The sequence below is a fragment of the Pipistrellus hanaki genome, assembly GCF_964339955.1.
Source record: "Pipistrellus hanaki genome assembly, chromosome: 16".
In the NCBI taxonomy this organism is placed as follows: Eukaryota; Metazoa; Chordata; class Mammalia; order Chiroptera; family Vespertilionidae; genus Pipistrellus; species Pipistrellus hanaki.
In genome coordinates, this window is record NC_140518.1 from 6,652,481 (window position 1) to 6,670,524 (window position 18,044).

Genomic DNA, 18,044 nt, shown 5'->3' on the forward strand with positions numbered 1-18,044 from the left:
GGGTACTGACTGTGGACAGCACGCGTTTGCTTATGTATCTTCAGAATCTCCCCCTGCAATAGATAAGGTGGCTGCAGGTTAGACCCAAGCCCCGTGGGCTGCTCCAACTCCACTGCTTTTGCTCTCACTCAGAGATGCATCAGAATTGCCCCAACATTTGCCATGGCATTGAATGATGCTATTCTGTACCCAGTGGCTCACCGCCCCCTGAAGATAGATGGCAGCTCAAAGGACTTTACCCCTGAAGAGAGAAGGCAGAGGTGGCCCCTGTGGATGAAGGAGGGCTGCAGGACTACCATTCTCTTGGCTCTTCATTGCCAGCACCTCCCTTCGTATTACCTGGTTCATATGTTGTTCTCAGGGACCCGTTTTCACAGAAGAGTGAACAGGAGCAGTCTACAGTGTCCAGGGTGGGATTCTCCTCACCTACACAGCTGAGTGTATCTCAAACACCTGCCTCATGCTGTCTACTTATCGAGGAGCAAGCAGCATCAATGCCACTAAGCAACACAGACCTTACAGAGCCCACATGGGGGGGAAGATGGACACAAAATCCAGCTTTAGAGAGGGGTATCATCCAGGGATAGAAACTTCAGCTCTGATGCCTAGAAGTGTGTTTTGAGATGGAAGGAACCATGATGTTCATCAACGGGACAAATCCTGCCTGGGGATAGGGTCAAAAGATGGAGCCTATTTAGCAAATCAAAGGAAACCATTTTAATGGCCCAATTCTCTGGATTACAGTGATGCCATGATGAGACGGAAGAGAGAAACAAAAAGGTGTTTGAAGATGAACATATGCAGATTATGCTCGGAGGCCTCTGAAGGACAACCTGGCTGGGAGAGGTCTTCTAAGGATTGCGTCAGCAAAGAATTATTCATCAATGACCTCAGGGTAGCTGGGAGAGGCACAGCTGACCCAGAGAAGTTTTCCTCTGGGGAAGAATTCCAGTTCTCTTTATTTTATTTCTTCTTGAGAGAAATCTAAGAACCTAGGTCTCACCCATCCTCACACCCACTGCCTCCCATTTGGGACCCATGAGGATCCTTGTTCCTGAACTTAGCTCTTTTTATACTCTTTTAGGGTCTTATCCCATTGGATCTTCCTTAGTCTTTAGGTCCCTCTACTTTTCCTCGACCACTTTGGAGGGGGAATGACTGGCCCCACAGAAGTTGGTCGCAATAGCCCTGTTGAAACTCTGAAGAAACTCTTTGGGATCCGAGATATGCTACTGATTCTCATATTTAAGCATAATTTTTTTCTATGTGCATTTTATTGTCCTCCCTGCCTCAGTATCTCTGTGCCGGAACACAAGGACCCTCAATAACATTCTTTTTCACTCCAACTTCCTGTCCAATAACTAAGCCTTGTACACTTTCCTGGGAAGCAGTACGGGTTGTTCCCCCTGGAAGTTATGGTAAAGTGGAGAGAGAATCGGCTCTACAGATATGAGATGGAATCTAGCCCTTGCCAGTTTATCAGCTCTGTGAATCAGAAAATGAACATTATTCTATTTTCCTCATCTGCTCATCCAGGCTAAAAAACAGTCACCTCACAGGTGGGAAGGACTCAATAGGAAAGAATACAGTAGCAGAGCTAGCTTAGCTGTATCCTCTATGTTAGTTCTGGAACTTTTGTCTCCAAATCCTTTGGGCTTTGTAGCTCAATTTCCATTTTCTGGATTAAATAAGATTGTTGTTGTTTTTGTTAGTAGTTTCTCTCTAGACACACCTGTGGTCAGGATGATGAATTTTCTGTCTTTCACTAATTCTCACTGATGTATGGTTCTCATTCAAGTTTGTTTAAGAACGCATGATTTTAGTGACACTGTTTTCTCCTGAAGAACAGGGACCACTGTGTGTCCTGGACCCAGCACATCACCTGAGCTATGGGGGTGTTCAGGAAACATGCTGAACAAGTGAATGAACGAATGAATGAATGCTGATGTGGACTAGTCAACCAAAACTGAATTAGCAGCAATGTTTCGTAGTGCATTGATGCTTTGTTGCTCCTCCAGGGGAGAATGCAATTTAAAAGAGAAAAGAAAAAAGAAGAAATGGGAACCACTCAATATTCAAACATCAGTAGACTTGCTAGTTTTATAAAGTGGCATTTCTCTTGAAAGAAAAGCTCGGTTGAGTCCAACAGGTGGGAGAGACACTGGATCTTATAGATTTGCTGTCTCTTTTGCTACACAAATCATTGACTGAAAGATTTGATCCTTCAGTGTGGCCACATCCACAGGGAGACCGTCCAGCCCAGAGTGAGGACATCTGAGGCTGCATTAACTGTTGGTGGTAGTTGAGGAGGAATATAAAACTCTGATCTTCCATGAATGACAATCTGATATCAAAGAGGCACCTCAGATCATCAGCATTTCTTTAATGAGGTGAGGAACTCATGGTGGTAAACTCAACAGCTGAGTAACAGGATGGCGGTACAACAACAGGTCAAGAATTAAGGCAGTGAGGTCAAAGCACTGAGCCAACACCCACCTGGGATACAGGTATAAAAGGCCCAGGAAGAAAGGGGGTTCTCAGACTCGTGTCTTGGACTTTCCAGCTGCTCTGAACCTCCTGTTGTAGCATCAGCCCTCACCATGACTTCCTTCTACATGACCTCAAGCCAGCCTCTGGGCAGCACCCAGAACCCTGGAGAAAGAAGTGTCTGCCCCTCCTCCATTGATATTGGGTACCACCCTGGCTTAGAGGAAAAGGTTGCCTGCCAGGGCCTCCTGGCCAGCCTGGCACATGTCAACCGAGCTCGAGTGGGGACCACCCCTCTGGGCCGACCCAACCTCTGCCTGCCCAACAGCTGCCACAATGCTTGCCCCTTGCCGGGAACCCGCAACATTCCTGCCAACATCGGAAGCTGTGGAGCCTATGGTGAAGGCACCCTGAATGGCCATGAGAAGGTAACCATGCAGTTCCTGAACGACCGCCTGGCCAACTACCTGCAGAAGGTGCGGCAGCTGGAGCAGGAGAACGCGGATCTGGAGACCAAGATCCGGGAGTGGAGCAAATGCCATGAGACCACCATGTGCCCCAACTACCAGTGCTACTTCCAGACCATTGAGGAGCTCCAGCAGAAGGTGGGGTCTGGAGTAGCCTGGGGTGTGCTGGGTCTGAGGGAGGCAGAGGGCATGGCAGGCAAAACCACTGAAGGCTCAAAGGGATTAGGGTTCTTGGGTTTCCTTGAATAGGAGTGTAGACAGCACACGTAGGGCTGGAGCCAAGTGTGATGTTAGTGTGTGAATGGTCTTTCTGTTTTTTCTTAGATCCTGTGCAGCAAAGCTGAGAATGCCAGGCTGGTTAGCCAAATTGACAATGCCAAACTGGCTGCTGATGACTTTAGGATCAAGTAAGTAAGGCCATATGCAGGCTAAGAGTGACTCTTCTGTTTTATTTCTAAGTGGCCACCAGGGTACTTGGTCCACAGTAGGTGTTCAAAATAGTTGCTGATGAGAATAATGAATGAATCAATGAATAAATATCCTCTTCCTTCCTCTCCAAACCACAATTTAACCTGTTACTAGAAATGGTCATTATGTGGGGTGAAAGAACAAAAAACATTAAAATAAGAAAGGAGGTAGGGTCTAGATGGGTTAGATTCTATGTCATATTCTCCCCATATCTAGAAGAAAAGAGGGTTTTGTGTTATAACCTGAAGCAAAATCAAGTCATTCTAAGAATAAACTTTCAGTGCATAGGTCATAGACAGATTCACTCCATTAATGGAAATAATTGTCATTGTAGCTTCTTGTATTAAGAGTTGCAATGGAATGAATGAGAAAAACAATGAGAAATAATTAATCCAGTGGGTGAAGTAGCAAACTGTAGGTCCAGAAGGCTTATATTTAAGCCATTATTTTTTCCTATGGCAGAATGAATACTGCATTTGAAGTTTGAATACTTAGGTTGAGTCCACTATTTACTATTAATCAAAGTATATAATCCTAGACATCTACTATTCTTTCTGAGACTCAGTTTCCATCTAGTCAATGACCATGGGCTCTGTAGCTACAGAGTCTAAGACCCCATTTGGTGAGCAAATGGGGATCCAAGGTGGGAACCAGGGTCAGCTGAGAGAGAGTCTCCTTGACATCTTATTGACCTTGCATCTCCTGTGATGGAAGGCACGAGAGTGAGCACTCCCTGCGCCTGCTGGTGGAGGCAGACATGTGTGGGATGCACAAGCTCCTGGATGACCTGAGCCTGGCCAAGGCCGACCTGGAGGCCCAGCAGGAGTCCCTGAAGGAGGAGCAGCTCTCCCTCAAGAGCAACCACGAGAAGGTCTGGCCCTGTTGCTGCAGACTCATGGTGGTGGTGGTGGTGGTGGTGGTGGTGGTGGTGGTGGGTGGTGGGCAGGAAAGGGAGAACCTACCCCCTGTGGCTCAAGGATTGGAACCTGGGTTCAGTGGCATCAAGATAATGGGCTGATCAGGGTCTGAGTCAAACTGACCCTGTGGGATGTGGCAGATGGAAGCTTCTTTTCTAAAGACTTGCCTCATGAGTTTAGGAAGGTCTCCAGATGGGATCTTCCCATTGGACCCGGCAAGAAGAGCAATTCAGGTACTGTCTGCGCTGTCCAAAGCCCTTTTCTCACTTGGGGTTCTTCTGTTGGTTCTTCTGGCCCTGCAGGAAGTGAACATTCTGAAGTGCCAGCTGGGAGACAGGCTCCGGATTGAGCTGGACACGGAGCCCACAGTGGACCTGAGCAGGGTGCTGGAGGAGATGCGGTGTCAGTACGAGACCATGGTGGAGACCAACCGGCGTGATGTGGAGCAGTGGTTCGAAGCTCAGGTGAGGCGATACTGTGCAGCCGGGGGTAGGGGAAGCCTGGCTGCCATCTGGGCAGGCGCTGATCATGTCTCTGTGCACTGTGCTTCAGTCTGAGGGCATCAGCCTGCAGGCCTCGTCCTGCTCTGAGGAGCTGCAGTGCTGCCAGTCGGAGATCCTGGAGCTGAGATGCACGGTGAACGCCCTGGAGGTGGAGCGCCAAGCCCAGCACCACCTGGTACGGGTCCTTCTGCACCCTCACGGCACTGCCAATGCCACTGTCACGGCCTGGTCACAGCATATCTGAGAAGTCTTCCTACTCAGTTCTGTACACTGAGTTTGAGCTTGAACTGGGTTGCTCTCTCCTGGGTGGAGAAGGCTTGCTTTTAAGGCTAGTTTGACCCAGAAAAAAAAATGGTTCCTGTTACAAGTGAACTCCACTGCCTTCAGAATGAGGTGTGGAGGTGCAGGCACTCATTCCACAAGGTTTTGTGGGGTGTCTCCTTCATGTCATATATTGGAGGCATTAGGGGAAACATGACACAGTTCAAGTTAGGTGTGTGTGTGTGTGTGTGTGTGTGTGTGTGTGTGTGCACGCGCGCGCGCATGTGCGCGTGCAAAAAGTCATGGTCATATTGATGGTAATTTCTTCAGAGCTCTAGAAATGCCCTGAGACTTCTTGGAATTTGCCACCTGCCTGGTGAATTCAGCAAATTCACTGCTGAATTTTTCATCCCCTGGGACTTTCCCCCCATTGTTTCCATTATAGAAAGACTGTCTGCAGAACTCCCTGTGTGAGGCCGAGGCCCGCTTTGGCACCGAGCTGGCCCAGATGCAGTGCCTGATCAGCACCGTGGAGGAGCAGCTGGCCGAGATCCGGGCTGACCTGGAGCGGCAGAACCAGGAGTACCAGGTGCTGCTGGATGTCAAGGCCCGGCTGGAGTGTGAGATCGCCACGTACCGGAACCTTCTGGAGAGCGAGGACTGCAAGTACGTGTCATCTAGGCAATTCCTGGCCAGGCCACATACCTGACTGTCAGATTCTGCTGAGATAACTCACATACTGGTGAAAGAGATCTCATCCTAAAGAATCTGCCTCGCTTAGTGACATTTATCATTGCTGGTGTGTACACATTGTGCTGTTGATAGAATGGATCACAAACAGCAGCCAGGTCCCTAAGCAGAGCCCCAGGGTCACCTGGATATGGAAAGATACAGCTGAGTATAGACGTGGGTCTGACGGAAGAGGTTCTGTTAGGTTGTGTGATTTGTGTGTGGCAAACTCTCCCTACATGGTCTGATCTTTTCTGTCTCCAGCACTGAGATATCTTTTTATTTCCCATGTCTAACTCTCCCTTCTCTCTCTCCTTGCAGACTTCCCTGCAATCCCTGCTCTACACCGGCCTCCTGTACCCTTCGTCCAAGCTGTCCCCCGCCAGCCTGTGGATCTTCATGAGAACCGACTGAGAAGGTCTGAATTCCAACGCAGGAGGTCACAGCCACCTGTCCTGGGGCTAGGATCGCCCTCACCTTGCTTAGTCTTCCTCTAGAAATACCAAACCCACTGGAGGCATTTTCACCGAATCAAAGAGCAGCAGACGACTTCTAAGTAGTGGCTTCCTATTTGTGCCTTAGGCTGACAACATTGCATTCTCTTCCACTGGAACTATTGTTTTCCCCCCATTCTCTCTTCTGGGATTTTCATTCTACTCCAGTGCTTCAGAATCTTCTAAAAATGTAATTGGGTTCCTGTATTAAAAGGTCAATAAACATCCTTCCTGTATCATGTGGTCTTGTGGTCTCTTTCCTGGGTTTGGCAGTATATGTGGTGTGCTGAAAAGCCTGGGCCCTCAAGCCCTTGCGTGGTCACTGGCCCTGACATGTCGCTTCCAGGACCTCTCTGCGCCACTGGGATCTGAGCCCAGGGATGAAGGTCCTTGGCTAACACTGGACATGTCTCTACCTTGCCCGTAGATCCCTACAGATTGGTGAAAGGAAGCAGCATTGCTTGCCAAGTTTGAATTCCTTCAGAACAGCTCAGAACTAACATGTCCCTACTGTGCTTTTTGGCATCTTCAGCCTCTTGGTATCTTGATCCAGAGCAAAATCACACAAATTCGAGTTCCAACTCAGTCAAAGGGAGGTCATGTTGAGAACTGCCCTGGCCAAGTTGCCAAGTTTTTCTCTCATTCGAACTGGCCCCTTCATGGAGGCATGGCATTTCCTCCTGCTGTCAGACACGGAGGCCCAGCTTGGGCCCTGGGGACAGTTGTCTGGGTCCTGGCCCACTTCTGGGACGTGGTTTTCTCTAGAGACGCTGCCACCGATATGCTTGTCTCCTCTGCTGCCACCTTTCACGTGCTGGTGTGGGGCCTGCGGTTGCCACAAGTGCTCCGAATGCCTGCCGGCCTCCTAGCTGGGGCTCTGATACAGGCCCAGGTGGTCCACAGCCAGGCCTGGTGGGAGAGCATTTGGGTAGCAGCAGTGGAGAGGCTGTTCCCCTTCCATGCTGAGGAGTTAATTTCATTTTTGGCAGCCACCGAGTGTGCCCAGATCTCAGCTCACCCATGTAGCCTTGTCCAAAGACCAATGCAAAGTTGGGTCTGAGCCTCAAGATGAAGGTCCTTGGCTTACACTGGACATGTTATGTCAGCATAGTATGGTGGCTAGAGCACATGTTCCAGATTCTGGCAGACCTGGGCTTCAATCCCACCTCCGCAACACCAGCTGAGTGAAGTTGGCCAGGTCACTACACTCTCTTGAGACCTATTTGTAAAATTAGAATAATGTACCTCCCTCTCACCACTGTGAAGGGATAATCCAGGAAATGTTTCCAGCATATACTAGGAGAAGGTACTCAATGAATACTGGTTTATGGGGCTTCCCGGGAACCAGCAGGGACAGTCTTTTCTTCATTGATAGAAATAGGAGGTAATGTGGTGGTAGCAGACCTGTCAGCAGCACCAGGAGCCACATTTTCCCATGCTGGTTTCCCAAAGATTTATCCATACTCCCATCCACTTATAACAATCATGAAAACCATCAACAGTTGTTATTGGAGTTCAATTTCCAACGCCAAGTGACCTAACAAAATTTTTTAAGAAGCATTCTTTGGGCTGTCAGAGGACAAGAATTCCATTGGGCTCTTTTGGGCTTCCTTCTATTAAGTGACCCCCCAAGAATCATATGTTTTAAACAGTGGTCAGAATCACTTCCTGTATTAGGACCATGGACATCCGGTCGGTCTCCCATCTCTTGGTCAGGTCACACCCTGAATGTACTCTAATTGTGGGACCCCCATGGCTACTAGGCCTGCAGGAAAGGCTACTCAGACCTGGAAGGGACTGCAGGTTAGGGAGGATGGCTGGCCCTGGGCACTTGGACAAAGGTCTTGCTCAGTCATTACTGCAGCCTGAGGGCTCGGGGCTCCCTCTGGTACCAAATCCAAGCACTCCTCTTCCTAGGGGTGATTCTCTGTCTACATGTCATCTTCCCCTCTGTGGCCTGGTTGCATCTTGATCCCCTCACTGATTGGCCCTGGATGTGTATCTGCTTTTGCTTTGGTCACAATAATTTCAGCCAGATTGATTATTTTCCTCCCCCTGAGACTCTGGCTGCCTTGGCATGAGACCAGAGCCAGTTTGGAGCCACCTACCACTAATCTCACTAATCTTCAGTCAACCAGCCCTGCACTTCTGATGTGCTGGTTGGGAATATTTCTTTCCAGTGGGGTCTCTTCAGGCGCTTCCACCCACCATCTTTTTTCCAACTCCAAATGCCATTTTCTCAAGTCCAGTGGGAAGGAGGTGGTGGCTGGCCATGGATCAAGGAGCTTTGGGAAGGGGTCCACACTTCTGCGCCCACTACCCACACCAGGAAGCCAAGAAAATCAAGGTGGAATTCTGGGCTCTCCAGAACCAGAGCATTTGAAATGTAGATACTAGGTTTTCTGTGGTCCACCCTGTGTGACCCAAGGTCCTGCCTCATCCTCTACCCATATTCCTTTGCTCTTCCCAAGAACAGAATCAATGCGTCCCTTCTCATGACCACTTACAATCACTTTCTCAAGCACATCTTGTTAAATCATTTTTGTCTTTTTTCATCAATTCAGTGTTTCCTGACCTTTTCCTCATCTATGGCTTTTCATTTAATGAATATATATTTTTTCAAAACCTCACCTCATTTAATGTTCTTTTTACTTTCAAAAATATAAATACCAAACTCATTTTATGACTAAAAGACAGCTCATTTAGAGTCCAGGTTTTGCTTGCTTTCAGACAACACTCCTTCCATCCAAAATATCTCCCCCGCCACTGTTTTAGAGATTCCAAATGCCACTCCCCTCTAGGGTCATTCTCCCATTGAGAAGCAGGGCTCGCGGTCAGGTTTGAGCTTTGGGCTGCCTCATCCTCCCTAACTGCCTTCAAGCATTAGAAACCTTAGCAGCTCAGGAGGGGCTTCTCAGTAGGTCCAAACAGCCCAGGCTCCAGAGACTTATCTCTGACCCCCTGGTGGCCAGTCTCTTTCACTACATGTCACACTCTCCACAGTTAATTCCAGATTCTCTCCCTTTAGCCAGCTCTTTGCCTTGACTTCCCAGCTTCCCTTCTAATCACATTATACTCCCAGGGTGACCTCAAGAACATTTTGGTGTCTCCCTACCCCCACATATACAGCCAATCACTCAGCTTTAGAGAGTCCTTTTGAAACATCTCTGTCCTCCATCCCTCCCTTACTATTGACACTGCTAGTGGCTAGAGTGGGTTTCCATCATGTGCTACCTGGACTCTGGTAAGAGCCTCCTCCTGTCCATCTTCCAAGCCCCAGACCATCTCTTTGATACTCTACATCTCTAAGGCTCTGTGGCCTCTCCTTCTTTTGAGTTACATGGTCTAGCTCTACTGCTCTCAGTTTTTTTTGAGAAACGGGGTTTCTCTGATTCACCTCTGTGGGCCCCTTAGTGCCTTGAGAGGGCATTGCTAGGGCAGGAGCTCATGAATATTGGAGTGGGTCAGTGGGACAATGTCACTGATGGTGGTAAACCCTGCCTTGCTTATATTGCCCACATCTACTGGCAGCCTCTTAATCCAAACTCATCAGAAATTCACTTCTAATGCCTCCACTTAAGAGTGATAGGAACTATGGGTAATGTATACAGAGGGATATACTCAGGTTGGCAGGCAAGGGGACTTAGAACCATGCTAAATAAAGACCCAAGAATGAGAAATCACATAGCAGTCTTAAAGAGCTGAAGGTCTGCTATAGGGCAGAATGACTGGATTATTCCTCTCTGGGACCCCATGGGTAGAATGAGAAAGGAAACAAACTAAAGAGCAAACTCTGGCTTACTTGCTAATGTATCACTTGCACTCAACGCCTGTGCCTGCCTGCACAGGTAGGAACTCAATAAATATTTGCTGAATGCATGAATAAAAGAACAAATGGAAACAATAGGTAGAACTAGCAGGGAGGTAGATCTGCCTCTGCATACAGAACTTTCTAATAATCCTGATGTGGAAAGTCTTCTAAAGCAAAGCTAGCTGTTATTTATCTCTTGATTCCAGTGTCTTGTACAAAGCCTGGCCTACTGGGAGCCACAGGGGCCAAGTTGGCCAGGGATGAGTCATCTTGGAAAATGGTGGTCTGGGCAACTAGTTAGAGGGGGTGATTATCAGAAGGGATTCAATGCCAAAGGGTCCAAGACTAGTGGACTTTGAGATCCCTTTTGGCTGGATATTTGATGTTTTTGAGCCAACTATGACATGTACTGCTGCCTCCAGGGCACTCCCAGGGCAGGTGCATTCATTCATCTTAAGAATAGGGTCAAAGTAGCGTCTTCCTTAGCATAGTCTTGAAGCTGGCTGGCTGCCCTTTCCCAGGGCTTATTAAACGACTGGCCGCAAACTTCTGATGCGCTGAATGTGTCTGAAGATTAAGGAAATTTAAATTTTGTCCTAGACTCTCCTAAGTAATGGGCAATCAAGGTAGGTGCGTTTCAAAGAAATGCAAGAAGTTTCAAAGGTGAAACATCAAAGTTCTTGAGTGGGTATCTTTTAAAATAAGGTGAGGAGGGAGTCAGTGGGTGAGAGTGTCTGACGAGGGAAAATGCCCAGAAAGGATGGAGAGGTGCCTGAGAACAGACACCCTAAAGTAGAAATCACTGCCTGCCTTAATTAGACGGCAGACTCCATCTGGGACATAATTTTACTTCCTGGGAATCACAAATCACCCAGTTTCATTCCCAAGTGTCTTCCCCACTTCCAAAACTGCTCATCGGCTTAACACTGGCACATGGAAAGTCTTAATTGCCAAAGTCAGTTTGATTCGTTGTATTTTCATTTTAATTCAGCTCAAAATACTTTCGTTTCTCATTTGATTTCGCCTATGTCCTTTGGGTTATTCAAGTGTGTTATATAGTTTTCAAACACCAAAATCAACTTAGAATTTGGGTTCTTCTTTCATTGCTCTGTCTCACAAACTTCCTTCTCCTTTCTGTTACTTTCCTTCACAAGGATTTTGGCTATTTTCCCTCAGAGTTGAGGAAAGTCAGCTACCAGGGGCAGATCTTTTCTTTGATTGGCCTTTACCTGAAGACTATACATGGGATGGCCCAGAGGTTCTCACAATCTGGACTAAACACAACTTTCCAGGAGGTGCATGTATGTCTTCATAATAAGTGCCCACACAGTTAGATTCTTTCTCACTTCCCAAGAATGTTTGATTCTGTTCTCTGTGAGAGCTACTCTCTTCCCCAATCCCTCATGGAAGCCGTCATTCAAAACACGTTTTAGACGCTCCCTAGTCTGTGAAGTCTTTTTCTGATCTCTCCAGGTGCTCTCTTCTTAAAATCTTCACAGCTCTTTTATTTAAAAATATGTTTAACACTCCTCCTACTGCCTTTATAATATCAAGGCTATTACCTTTCTTCTCTCTCTTATTAAAATCGAACACCGCTCCCTCCAAACAGGCCACGCAGTGCCCGTTCCCCCAGCACTCCATACATATCTGCTGGGGGAAATGGTGATTTTTCTCTTTCCTCAACCTGATGGACTAGCATCTTAGATTTTGCCATGATTTCAACATACTAAGGTAGAAAAAGACAGAGGTTTTGAGGACATTTTAGGAGTCCCGGGGCCTTAATTATCTCACAGACACAAGCTGACAGCGGGGAAAGAATCCACAGGTCCAGAGTGTGGGCGGCTCAACGAAGAGCTTTCCCCCTGTGTGCGAGGGCTCTGCATGGATGAGCAGCATCCTGTGTGGGGTAGGCCTCTTTTATGAACTCATTAACTCTTCATAGGAGACAAAATCTCTGACTAACCGAGAGATCGTATAACATTCGATATACATATTAATGAGCAAAATGCCAGTTTTCTTGCACCAACTCCCACTACAGGCTTATATAAGATCTAGAGAAGGGAGGTTTTAGGCTCCAGCAAATGCAACTGTGAACTAAGCTGGAGTCCAGCCTTTGAGCGCCATGACTTCCGACCACTGGAGTTCTCCCCTCAGGGGGCAGGTTTCAGAGGCCAAAACTGCCTGCCAGGGCCTCCTGGCCAGCCAGGCACATGCCAATCGAGTTCGTGTGGGGACCACCTCTCTGGGCCGACCCAACCTCTGCCTGCCCAACAGCTGCCACAACGTTTGCCCCTTGCCAGCGATCCACCATATTCCTGCCAACATCGGAAGCTGTGGGGCCTATGGTGAAGGCACCCTGAACGGCCATGAGAAGGTAACCATGCAGTTCCTGAACGACCGCCTGGCCAACTACCTGCAGAAGGTGCGGCAGCTGGAACAGGAGAACGCGGAGCTGGAGACCAAGATCCGGGAGTGGAGCAAATGCCATGAGACCACTATGTGCCCCAACTATCAGGGCTACTTCCGGACCCTTGAGGAGCTCCAGCAGAAGGTGAGGTTTAGGGTTCTTCAGGTCATGGGTTGGCAAACTATGGTCCGTGGGCCAAATCTGGCTTGCTGCCTGATTTTGTAAATAAAGTTTTATTGGTACAGCTGTGCTATTTCATTGAGGTATGGTCTTTGGCTGTCTTTGTGCTACAGTGGCAGAGTTGAGTAGTCATGACTGAGACTCATGGTCTGCAAAGCCTAAAATATTTACTATCTGGCTCTTTACAAAGATTACTGACCCTTGCCCAGGGCCTAGACTGGAAGTGGAAGCAGCAACAGCCAAAATGTTTTTTAGATGTGGGAAGAGAAACTCTTGAGTGGAGGTAAATGGGGACGTGTAAAGGATGAGACATAGGATTTGACTCCCCAGGATTCTGAGTTTATGCTTACTTAGGTTCAGTACTTACAATTCCTATACTGGAGTTGCAAAAACTGCAACTAATTTCTGGTGCAGTAAAAGGGGTCAGAAGAGTATGCTCCAATGTCCCGCATAAGCCAGAGTATATCCATTCAGTGGCACTCGCCTCTTATGCACATCATCTGTCCCCTCTGATGATCAAGTCAATGCTGCTTAAGAGCCTACACCTTAGTTCTGAAGACAGGAAGACAAAGAATGTAAGAATGGCCCCCCACAGAAATCTGGCTAGTTTCAGAGAAGACCTTTGGGGAGGTTGACCAACTAGCGCAAAGGATTTCTTATTAGGAATGGATCCCATCTTAAAACTTTCATAACCAGCCATTGTTCTCTGGTCTAGACTCCAGATGTTTTTGTTTAGATCTGGCTAAGCATCTCATCTGGCAAAATAAAATGATATTTTTTATGTGTTCAGTTTGCACCCCCACCTCTGGCCCTGCACTACACAAGCATCTCTTACATGTTTGGGAGTTTGTGTTTGTCCAAGGGGATGTTGTAGTTTGAGCCCAGCCAACAGCACTTCTTTTGACTTGAGGCCACAGATGGTCTGAGAACAGTAAATCACTGAGCCAACTTTCTTTCCTCAGATCCTGAGCATCAAATCTGAGAACAACAGGCTGGTCATCCAAGTCGACAATGCCAAGATGGCTGCAGATGACTTCAGGACCAAGTGAGTTGGGGTCAGATGGGAGGGAGCAGAGCCAGATGCCTCTCCTGGCTTCTCTCCTGTGATGCAGTTGGCATCAGAGATGTAATCAACCAGGACCAAACCAACAGTCCCAGCAAGAGAAAACAAAGGGCAATGAAGCCCAAGATCTTGGAATAACAATTCCCTCTCCCCCATAATCGTTTAGCCTTTAGAGTTTAGAACCACTGGCCACTTGATTGCATTGTAAGAAGAGCCTTGTGAAGCATGCAGGGCAGTGATGGTCTCTCCTTCATGAGAATGCGGAGACTAAGTGCTTTCCAGAAGTCACGTGGCTACTGAGAGGTAGAACTGGAACTTGGCCCCTGATTTCCTACCCTGAGGCCATTTCCTATGAACTTTGCTGCCCCGGTGAGGACATGGTTCCACACTGCAGCCTGACTACTTTGTGAGCTCTAGTAATTCATGATGCCGTGGAGGCATGTGGAGGTCAAAGGGTTCATACCTCCTGAGAAGGTCCCTCCTGGGAGCAGGAAGGGGCCTTACCTTTCATCATCTTTCTTCAGGGCACATGGAAGCCTCACTCCTCTAGAGCTGAAGAAAGACATTTCCTTCCTTCCATTCTCACTGTTGGCTTTTAATCTGATAGAGATTCCGGGGTCCATCTCAGAGGGAAAATGGAAGAGGGGGTTCTGCAGTGATCACACTGCATCGTAATTACCTCATTACTCTGCTGCCTCCCCTCTGGCCATCAGCCACCTGTCCATCCCGGTGTCCTCAGTACCGCCCACTTTGCTGGTTCATCTTAGGTGCTTAGTGTTGAATGAATGGGGAATATCCTATTGTTTTCTATGAGCACAGCAAACGCCAACTCACAATGAGACTGCAGAGAGAAGCCAGTGATGTTATGTCTGTAAGTTGGGTCCTGGAGTCCCTTCTACCCTTGAACCCCAACTCCTATACCTGACGTGGTAAAGGTACCAGACGGAGCACTCACTCCACCAGCTGGTGGAAGACGACATTTGCGGCCTGCGCAGGGCGCTGGACGATCTCACACTTGCCAAGTGTGACCTGGAGGCCCAGGTGGAGTCCCTGAAGGAGGAGCTGCTCTGCCTCAAGAAGAATCATGAACAGGTGGGTCCTCTGTGTGATCGTGTAGACATCTGGGAGGGGTGGGAGGAGGAAGAGGGAGTGAATTCAGGCTCAGTTGAAGGAAGAAATGAGGTTCTTCCTCTGGCTCAGGATGGCAGCTCTGCAGGCCCTGCCTGTGGTTAAGCCTCAGAAGCTATGAAGAGAAGCTCTGGTATTCGGTGGGAGCATGCTCTTCATTGGCAGAGGGTGAAGAAACATTGGGATGATGGGCAGTGTGAGATCATTGAGGCTTTGGGTGGAGGGCAGTGGGGGCTCAGTGAATAGGACGTCCTCCTCCTGTGCTCACAGGAAGTCCACATTCTGACATGCCAGTTGGGAGACAGGCTCCGGATTGAGCTGGACACGGAGCCCACCGTGGACCTGAGCAGGGTGCTGGAGGAGATGCGGTGCCAGTACGAGACCATGGTGGAGACCAACCGGCGTGATGTGGAACAGTGGTTCGAAGCTCAGGTGAGGCGGTGCTGTGCTGCAGGGGGTAGGGAACAGGGGGAGCCCAGCTTCCCTGTGGGCCAGCGAGCTGACCTGTGTTGTTGGACCCACTGTGTTCCAGTCTGAAGGCATCAGCCTGCAGGCCACGTCCTGCTCCGAGGAGCTGCAGTGCTGCCAGTCGGAGATCCTGGAGCTGAGACACACAGTGAACGCCCTGGAGGTGGAGCTTCAGGCTCAGCACAACCTGGTGAGCTCCTGTGCGTGCATGGAAGACTGGGCTTGGCTCCCACACCCAGGAGCAGTTCCCGGTTCAGTACATGCCCCCCTTAAATAGAGCCCAGGGCACAGCCTGCACCTTGGTCTCATCTCCTTAGTATTGAACATTCTCATGATGTGAATGCTGAGGGGATGAACATTAACCCAGATGAGGGAGGTTCTGCAAACCCAACCTAAGGTCTCTGATGAAGAGCCATAGCTCGTAGTCCATTCCTCCAGCTGGAGACTGCTAACAGGAGCTGGACCTCTTGGGGGTGTCATTGTCTGTCTGCAGACATGCTTTTTAACCTGGGCAGGAATCCATGCTTCTAACCTGCTTATTGTTTTCTTTGGCATCACAGAAGGACTGTCTGCAGAACTCCCTGTGTGAGGCTGAGGCCCGCTTTGGCACCGAGCTGGCCCAGATGCAGTGCCTGATCAGCACCGTGGAGGAGCAGCTGGCCGAGATCCGGGCTGACCTGGAGCGGCAGAACCAGGAGTACCAGGTGCTGCTGGACGTCAAGGCCCGGCTGGAGTGTGAGATCGCCACGTACCGGAACCTTCTGGAGAGCGAGGACTGCACGTAGGTCCTCTGATGTCTGTGTCAATGTCACGTGTAAGAGCAGAGACCTCTTATTGGCAATGCCCTAGTGGTGGCATTGCAGATGCAGTCTTTGAAGGCAAACTTGTTACCCAAGGTCTAAAACCTTGTTTGCTCCTCCAGTTCTAAAGAACTGGTATACTTCTGTCTTTCATGAACTTCTGATGCCAATGTTACAAACAGCGATTTTTTCTTTGCAGGCTTCCCTGTAACCCATGCACAACCCCGGCCTCCAGCACCCCCTGTCCAGCCTCTGTAGCCTGCACCCCCTGCCCTCCCTGCCCTTCCAGGCCTCTTCAGGCCTCCCGTTGGCCCTGCTCATCGCCTCAGAGCTGACATATTCCTCAGCTTGAGGAGCCAGAAAACAGAACATGATCCTCCAGCTCCATCGAGCCTCAGCCAGCCCTGGAGCCTGGAGCCAGGCAGGCGGTGCTTCTCCTTGGGGGGATTCCAGTCCTGCAGCCCAGCACTGGGCCCTGGACCTGTGCTTCCTTTTCTCTCTTCCATTGCCTCCTGGTCTCTCTAAGATGTGGCAGGCAACCTTGTTTTTATTTTACTAATAAACGTCACCTTCTGCAGCATAAGGAGGCCAGAGCCGGTGGTCTCAGCGTCTCCATCCCACGCAGAGAGCGATGCTGGGAGCTCTTTGAACCAACCGTTCCCGCAGAAGCAGAGCCTGTGGCTCTGGGAGATGGCAGACGACTGGGGTTGAACTGGGACCTCAGCAAATGGCACAGAGGAGAGATGCCTGGCTCTGGACCTGACCAAGCCTATTCAGACCCGGATTCACAGAGCTTTTAAGATACAGACGCTAAAAAAAAAACCTGTCCCTCTATCTGGCTGAAGCATCGCGGTTCTTGTGCGGAGGAAAAGCTCCATCCAGAGGTCCTGCCGGGTCTCTGCATAAAGTCAGCTTTCGGGACCTTATGCTCCTGACCAGCAAGGCCCCGTGCTCATGCTGGGTGTTACAGACATTGTGACTAGGGTGCTACTGAAACCCGCAAGCGGGGAGCAGCTGTTATGATTCTCAGCTGGTGGCTGAATCAAGGCTTGACAGCAGTCCCTTTGAACTAGATCCGAAGTCCATCCTCTGGGAGCTTTGAAGGGGAAAACAACCCAACATGAGAAGGGCCAGGGTGGTAGTTAAGTGTGGTCCTCCAACCGGTAGCACCAGCACTACCTGGAAACTTGTGGAAAATTTACATTCTTCAGCCCCACCCGAGACTTTCTGAATCAGACTTCCGGATGATTCTATGCACTCTCATGTTTGAGAACCACTGGGTTAGGGGCTTTATTTGGGGAGTGAGCCCCGGCCTGGCCAGACTCTGTGGAAGGGGCTGGCCTTGCTCTCCTGGCCAGTCCCAGGGGGGAGGAATCCCTCAGATTGCTGAGCTAGAGCATTTCCCCTGCACATTACAAAACTCTGGACATATTAACCCTGGTGGCTGCTGGGCCTGTCAGACTATCAGTCTATCCATCAAACTTCCCCGCTCCTCAACAGGCTCCACTAGCCAGTCCTTCCGGCAGCTGCTGGGCTTGAAACTTGCAGGCAAAAGACACATGGACCGGAGGCTCCATGTTTAGGCGGAGAACAGCACATCTCCAGAAAGCAGCATTGCACCTGCCAAAGGTGGGAGGCAGGGAGTCCCCATCACAGGAGATGCTCATGCAAGGCCTTTGCAGCCACCTGGTGGGGATGCTGAGGCGGGGACTCGGGTATCTGATGGGGCTGGACAAGATGAATGCAGAGGGTCTTCTAGTCCCCAGATTCTATGACTCTGCTTTCGAGGTCTTATTTGTGTTGTTAAGTGCTAAAGTGAAGCCCTCTCTGCTCTGTGATCCCTCTGAATCGAAGTCACTTG

At 49.3% G+C, this 18,044-nt stretch overlaps 1 protein-coding gene across 1 annotated transcript; it reads left to right on the forward strand.

Annotated features, from left to right (window-relative positions):
* Window positions 1–2,600: 2,600 nt before the first annotated feature.
* Window positions 2,601–16,535, forward strand: LOC311610801 (keratin, type I cuticular Ha7-like; the record flags this gene model as incomplete). The annotated part of the gene is made up of 15 exons (XM_084862319.1): window positions 2,601–3,092; window positions 3,279–3,361; window positions 4,137–4,293; window positions 4,642–4,803; window positions 4,892–5,017; window positions 5,549–5,769; window positions 6,154–6,213; window positions 12,292–12,688; window positions 13,687–13,769; window positions 14,723–14,879; window positions 15,186–15,347; window positions 15,448–15,573; window positions 15,944–16,164; window positions 16,383–16,437; window positions 16,473–16,535. 15 exons carry the CDS (start codon window positions 2,601–2,603, stop codon window positions 16,533–16,535), a joined length of 2,565 nt encoding a protein of 854 aa, XP_084718445.1.
* Between the last annotated feature and the right edge of the window lie 1,509 nt (window positions 16,536–18,044).